Genomic DNA, 7,303 nt, shown 5'->3' on the forward strand with positions numbered 1-7,303 from the left:
ATTTACCAAGGTACTGACGAATTATAAGTAATAGAACCAAAATTGCGAAACCTGCTATATTTGACCTTTGCATTTTCCATGCACTCAGATCTCTTAGTGTGACATCGAGAAAGTTTATACATAGAATTCTCCTTTCTAGGCTCTTGAAACAAGGATCCCCAATAGTTGTGGAAACATCTGTTCAGTGATCTTGCATCTAAATATGTGAATGGTTTCTACACACTTAAAATTGTATAATGGACGAAAAGTGACATTATATCCAAATATAGAGGACCATAGAAATTTGAAAAGTCATTGATTTAATTAAATAAAATTAGTGAAAGAACAACTAGGTTTAGAAAATAATCCTTTAGGGCAGACTGTTCTGTGATATACAAAAAACTTTTCTATGCATTGTCTTATTTTTGATCCTCACAAATCTCTTAAGAAAACATGGTAGATTATGTCTGTAGTTTATAAACATAAAAACTGAACACATTGAGTAGATGATTTACCCCAAGTCTCTAATCAGTAAGTAGCAAAACTGGAGCTCTAACCCAGGCCCTCTCAGTGTACATTCTGCCACCCCAAAGTAATGCAACGTGCCAAATCATGCAATTTGTTAAAACTGAACTTATTTCTATTTAAAAAGAACCAGAGGAGCCAACTATATTGGAAAAAAAAAAGTGCAAGTAGCATTATTAAAATTCCTCCTGGAATTTTATTATAAATCCTTTCAAGCAGTATAATAATCCCTTGATATAAGCATAATTCCTCCTGATCATTAAAATACTACATACTCCCTAGCTGCAGATAATAATAATAGCAACAAAAAAGCTCTCATCTCTTGAATACACATATGCCAGACTCTGTCCTACATTCTCCACATTCATTGACTTTAATTCTTACAGCAATCTTAGAAGTAGGTATTATTATTATTACCACCACCACCATCATCATCATTATATAAATGGAAAAAACTGAGGCATAAAGCGGTTAAGTAACTTGTCCACGACCATTTGGCAAGTAAATGGGTTCAGCAACTTTTAGGTGCAACATTACACCGTCTTTTGAAATAGAAGCTTCTTTATCCCATTCTAACCTTTCCCCATCAGATTCAACCAATGATAAGGGAAGAATCTCTAGTTGAGATGAGCACAATTTAAACCCTTCCCATGCATGTTTATGCAATACCAATCTTGCCGACCTGTGACTATACTTTATCAAAGTGCTGAAGGATTCACATGTAAAGTACCTAACAGAGAACCTGGCACAGTGCATGCAGTTGACAATTACTGAGAGTCTACTGTGTGTCTGGCATTATTTTAAATCCTTTTCTCTATACATACTCCATAAATGTTAACTTGGTTCTTTTTTTGTCCTAATGGATAGGCTGAATCAAAAGTTGTTTCTTTGGAAATTAAGCTGGGCAATAGAGAAAACTTCTTTTCATGAAGGCAAGGACTGTTATATCAATGGGTATAAAAAGCTGTTGTATATGGGTTGTTAGGGACTACTGTTGCTCTGGCCCTTGATGAGACCCAGATGCACGTAAAAAAGTATGAGAGGAAATATAAATGAGGAGACTGAGGTCATAAGCTGGACTCCCCACCTACAGAGAGATTTCCTCTCCAGGAAAAGTAAAACTTAAAGCACAAAGAAATTAGAAGTTTGATTGATTTTCCAAATCAATTATGTGAATTTTAAATGTTATCTCCCTGAGTTCCTTTAAATATTATGCTTTCTCGACACTTTTTTTTTTTTGCGGTATGCGGGCCTCTCACTCTTGTGGCCTCTCCCGTTGAGGAGCACAGGCTCCGGACGCGCAGGCTCAGTGGCCATGGCTCACGGGCCCAGCCACTCCGCGGCATGTGGGATCTTCCCGGACTGGGGCACGAACCCGTGTCCCCTGCATCGGCAGGCGGACTCTCAACCACTGCACCACCAGGGAAGCCCTCTTGACATTTTTAAAGGAAACAAAAAATACTTTAAAGACAAAACTTTTCAGAAATCCACATATTATGTGAAAAAAGATACAACAGCCTCCCTTGCTAAAACTACAGTTTGGAGAAATTTGATTTCAAAATAACACTAACCCATTCATTTATTCAACAAGAATTGAGCAAGAACTATATTGCATACTTTGTGTTAAATGAAGTAGACATAAAAATGAAGTAGAAAATCTCCCTTCCCACTATGGAAAGAACCATTCTTTAAAATATGTCAAAGACTACTTCTAACTTGCCACAGTGATGGGTCCAAATGACACAGAAATAGTCATATAAAATACTATGATATTGGTTTGGGAAAAAAAATACACACACACACACACACACACACACGAAAATGAAAGCAAGTTCCTTTATAAAGGTAAACATATTCAGCATCAGTGGACCTCAGAGTAAGACTGGAGATTCAGGACGTCTGCTCAATCTAGTAGATTATCCAAATGGATCCATATCTTTCTCCTCCCTAAAATTCTTCCAATTCCTGGTTGATTAATATATTACATCTAAACATGAAAGATGTAGAACTACTTACAATAACAGAGAGGGGAAAAGTGGGAGGTAGTAAATACACAACTAAGGCAGAGATATGGGTTTCATTGTACATTCCACAGCCAATATGAATGATATTGATTTTCAGATTACCTGCTCTTTTATATTATTCATACCTCCTTTTCCCTCTATTAGTGAAGAGAACGAAATTGTCTGTGCACTTGCTTGATTCCACTGAGAGGCCTGAATCACCACTTGGAAATATCAATCATTCCTTTAAGATTAGTCTCTACTAAAAGCCTGCAGTGAAACGATAATGCACTAACCTGTCTCCAGTTAATGGCAAAATAATGGTTGCTTGAGAAGAAAACACAATGAAAGATAATCTCATTTGAGGGCTGCAAAATAAGAAAAGAGGCAGTTAAAACATTTTTAAAAGAAATATTGATATAATACAGATGTATAGCTAGGGAGTCTCATTTAAAATAAGTCTTACTGAATGGTTCAGGCTTCTTTTAAATGGAACTCCGTAAGTAGATACACTTAACCCTGCTCAACATTACTGCATATGTCATTTTGGATTTAGTCAGTGCTTCTCAGCACTCAAGCACTCCTCCCTGACCCATAGGACTGTTTAGGTATAGGCTAACTAGAAAGATGAATTCTAGGCCAATGGAAAATTTTTTAGTAGAAAGTGCTTCTTCCTTTGATGTTCTATCTCATCTCCTTCTAGGAGGCCAATCCCTTCAGAGTGATTATCATTAGCAATTTTAGGGCTGGAGAGCAGTCCGTTTGATTTAACTACCACAGCTATGAAAAGGAGTTCATACAGAACTTATCCTGAAGTAAGATTACTTAAAGAGTGTCATGGGCAATGTGACACAGAAGAACAAATCACATTTTGATTAGACATTTTCAATTTTCCAAGTCTCAAATATCACACTCCAGTTGGCAACAACTGCCCTGGTTAGCTACACCTTTTAAGCATTAAGCCTTGATCTCACAGAACGGTTCTAGTTTCGAAGACACTCTATGCAACTCTTACTAAGATCTGAAACTGAAGATGTGAAAGTAAGACCTACAAACTGAAGAGCAGAATGATATCAAAGGGTTATACATATTTGAAAAGTCATTCTCTTCAGTAGTCACCCTTTATTTCCTTTCTGCAATGCACTGTTGGTTAGTAACTGAGCAACTAAACTTGAACCAGAGAACCGTGTATTATAGAATTCCAATTTGTAAACCAGACCAAATAAGAGCCCCACTTCTTGGAAATATACTGAAATGACCCACTGCTTTTGATCAAAATCTATGGGACTCTGCACACTCTTGGATTAAATCAGAAAATTTATAAACAACTCTTTCTTCTGCCTTTGACATTTAAGGATCTAGGGCCTTGTTTATTTTTCTCTCCTAGACAAGTTTACCTCAGACCTTGTCCAGAAATGAGTGTTATATTTGGCTTCTTAAGCAGGAGACTGATGATTAAACATGGACAAGCATACATTTTTATAGGGATAAACTTACTGCTGCCAATAACTAAAAGCAAGGATTGCCTAGGCCTCTACAGATTGTTTGAAGTTACTTGCAACATGACTTTCAAAATGTTTTGATCATCCAAGCCTGTTTTACAGAAAACATTTGGGCTAACAAGACTGAAAGAAGCAATATTTAATGATACAGCTCCTTTTCATGTCCTTTCCATTATCTGGATAAACTTGCATTTGCTCATTGCATTTTTTCTTCTGAAAAAAAAAAAGGAGAAAAAAAAAAAGACTAGTGTCCTAAGGTTATTTTTAAATAGGGATGCCACTAATTCCTGGTTACCTCTAAATAAGAGAGTAAGCTGGATTTCATAGCTGTTATGCTTTTTATAGGAGAGAAACCAATCTTTCCTAGTGAGGCTTATTGCATATATAGAACAGTTAAATTTTAAACCAACCACACGCCCACATATTGCGTAAACACAGTCGTTTCTTTAAACACACACAAGTGCCTTTCCTGGTAGTGGGTTATTAACGTGTTCATTTGAAGTTTACCAACACTTATTATTTTTTTAATGAGGACCTCAACAATGCTAAGAATTGTGTGGAAAGGAAAATATGTTATGGATACTATTAGCATAAAATTTTTAATGTGGTAAATTATGAGAAAGCATAACTGAAATTCAGAACAGATGAAAATTCAGAAAGGAAAAGACATTTGTAATTGTATCTGAAGATACTTCCCCAGAGCCTGAGCCAAGTTTCTGGGATCCAGATGAAAAAAGCCCTCAACAACTGAAGGGCTGTCCTAATAACAGCATGTGTGTGATAAGACATTGAGGCACTTAAAAATCAACATTTCAGTAAAGGCTTTCCCTGCAAATGGTTTCCAACTTCCCTCCGCATTAAACTCCCCTGCTTAGAAATGGAAAGTGGGAGAAATACCTCACAAATCTCTCTGTAAGTTGCTGGACAAAATTGTAAATTTCAATCCAGTTATTTGCCACACTCCCAGACCTGAAAAAGGAAATTGAACTGATCATAAAAGCAACACATTTACTGGGGCCTAATCTGATCTCTTCTTCAAGCAAAGTAACAGCGTCAGCATCTGAAACTTAGGTGCTACGAGAATCTAGGAAGTCAACCCATCTTCAGGGACCACCTGCCTGCTAATTGTTTGGAGTAGGATCCCAGCTCTTCAAAATAAACACAGCCTTCCTTAGAAGGAAATGTAAACCACACTGGGTATGTTAACCCTAGACTTTGCCTAGCTACAATGAAAGCACTGTGATCAGGATAAAAACCCGGCAAACTCTAACCAGCGTGAGGCGCTGAGGACAGAGGGACCGAGAAAGAGTCTTGTCTGGGTTACAGGGTCGCAGAAGGCTATCCCAAGTGGCCGCACTCCCATTTCCCAAGAAACTCCACAACTGGCCAGCAGTGACTACCCATCTCCCAGCGAGCCTAGCAGCTCAGGGATCCTCCTATCACCCCGCAGCCCGCAAAGATCCGAAAGCGCTAGCTTTTCGGACAGAGATAGCAACAGGGCACCCATCACCGGGTTACCCACACCCCTCCCCAGGTCGCACATACATCTCAGCCTCCCCAGCCACAGCTCACTACCCAGTGCCACTCTCACCAGAAGACCCTGCATCTCCCTCCCGCACTCACTTGTCCAGGACGAAGTAGAGATCAAAGGCTCCACGACAGGAGGGCTGCTCCTGGGCGCTCACCAGCCCCCCAGGACCGCTGAGAGCTAACAGCCACAGCCCGGGGACCAGCCAGCTCCCGGGACTGCGCGCCGGGGAGAGCCCCGCCACCATCCTGCGGTCAGGGGTCTGCGACTCCCTCCTGCTCGCAGCCCCCTCTGCTCGACTCGGTGGCGACGCTAGGGTGGTAGGAGTTACCAGGGACGCACCCTGGGGTGGGGGATTGCGAGCAGCTAGGGCGCCGGCGCCTGGGTCAGCAGGACCTACTAACTGACAGAAGGAGGGAGACCGGGAAGGAGGGAGGTCCTAGGAGGACAAAGGGAGACTCCGCAACCGCCGCAGCTGCCGCCGGAACTCTTGACGAATCCCAGTGGAAGAGCGATCCAGTCCTCCACCTCCCGATTCCGGAGAGTTCCTGCAGACAATAAGGGCCCTCGGCGACAGCTTGCAAGAGAAGTTCCTCCCCGGCCTCTGGTCGAGCCTCTAGCGCCCGCCTGGAACCCGGACCGAGAGTTCCAGTCCGCCGGGAGGGCTCGATTCCGGCTGCTGCAGCGCGAAGCGGGGCCGGCACCCCCGGGACGCGGCCGCCGCCGCGCAAACTTGGACTGGAAACCCCTCTCTTCTGGTTCCCTTCCTCCGGCGGCCCAACTCCGCTCTGCACTCCAAACTTTCTTCCTCGTACTCCACTCCGGCACAGCGCAGCCGGGCGGTCCCCTTTAGGGGAGGAAGCTGAACTGGCCCCGGGACTGGTGGCTCCGGAGAAGCCACTCACAGCAGGCCAAAAGCGCGATCTGGCCGGGTGCCCGCAGTGTCAGTGTGCGCCCGAGGGCGGGGCCTGATCCGAAGGCCGCCGAGCCACACACACGCACGCTTGTGGGTTCGTGCCGAGCTGAAGATGACTAACGCTTGTCAGTTTTTGGAAAGGGGATACGTAGTTTAGAAAAACAGATGTCCTCTAGAAACTAAACATCTCCATGTATCCTGCAGCCTCGGCCTATTTCAGCAGCTGTGCAGAGCAGTCCTCGCCGTGGTTTGGGAAACTGAAGTCCAGCCATCCCAAGAGAGGCGATGCCCCCCCCCCCCCCGCGCACTCTGCCCCACCCCTATGACCACAAGCACAGTTGCTGCACCGCTACCTAAGAAAGGCAATTTCCTCTTTTTCTATAAACCTACTTGGTTGTTTCATCTCACCAAGCCTAGAAACCAGCATGGTGGTGGGAATGGGGGTGGGGTCGGGGGTGGGAACTGAACTCTTCAGCAGTGGACAGTTGTACCTCAAAATATTTCATCCCACTGTCATTTATCTCAAGCTCCAGATATTAAGCATTGCATCTTGCAGCAAGCTAGGCCACCCTTGCCAAACTGTGCAGGAGCAAAAGTTTGCAGGCGTTAGGATTCTCTGCTTATTCATTTTTCATTCCCTCCGTCCTCCCCCACCACACCTGTGACACCTGCCTTCCCCTGACAGAAACTGGCTTTTAGAAGCTACCAATCTCACTGGTATAAACACCAATAATTGACAGTAATGTGAAGTGTCACCTCCTCCTTTTCATTTGAATTAAATCAAGGCTTTACGATCAAAAGTTCATTTACTACCTAATCACATATTGTCTTAGCAATTCTATTGGTGGTC

At 42.9% G+C, this 7,303-nt stretch overlaps 1 protein-coding gene across 4 annotated transcripts in view; it reads right to left on the reverse strand.

Moving 5' to 3' along the window:
• The window catches only part of ANTXR2 (ANTXR cell adhesion molecule 2), a 157,126-nt gene extending 150,435 nt beyond the window's left edge, over window positions 1-6,691 (reverse strand). For 2 of the 4 annotated variants that reach the window (XM_032632297.1, XM_032632298.1), the window contains exons 1-3: window positions 5,633-6,691; window positions 4,907-4,978; window positions 2,804-2,875 (exon numbers count right to left, since the gene is read on the reverse strand). In XM_032632297.1, the coding sequence (XP_032488188.1) occupies window positions 2,804-2,875; window positions 4,907-4,978; window positions 5,633-5,784 (296 nt within the window). In that variant the 5' untranslated portion in view covers window positions 5,785-6,691. The remainder of the gene's footprint in view (window positions 1-2,803; window positions 2,876-4,906; window positions 4,979-5,632) is intronic. The other 2 variants (XM_032632299.1, XM_032632300.1) reach the window with 2 other exon arrangements.
• Between the last annotated feature and the right edge of the window lie 612 nt (window positions 6,692-7,303).

Source organism: Phocoena sinus, chromosome 5 (assembly GCF_008692025.1).
Source record: "Phocoena sinus isolate mPhoSin1 chromosome 5, mPhoSin1.pri, whole genome shotgun sequence".
Lineage (NCBI taxonomy): Eukaryota > Metazoa > Chordata > Mammalia > Artiodactyla > Phocoenidae > Phocoena > Phocoena sinus.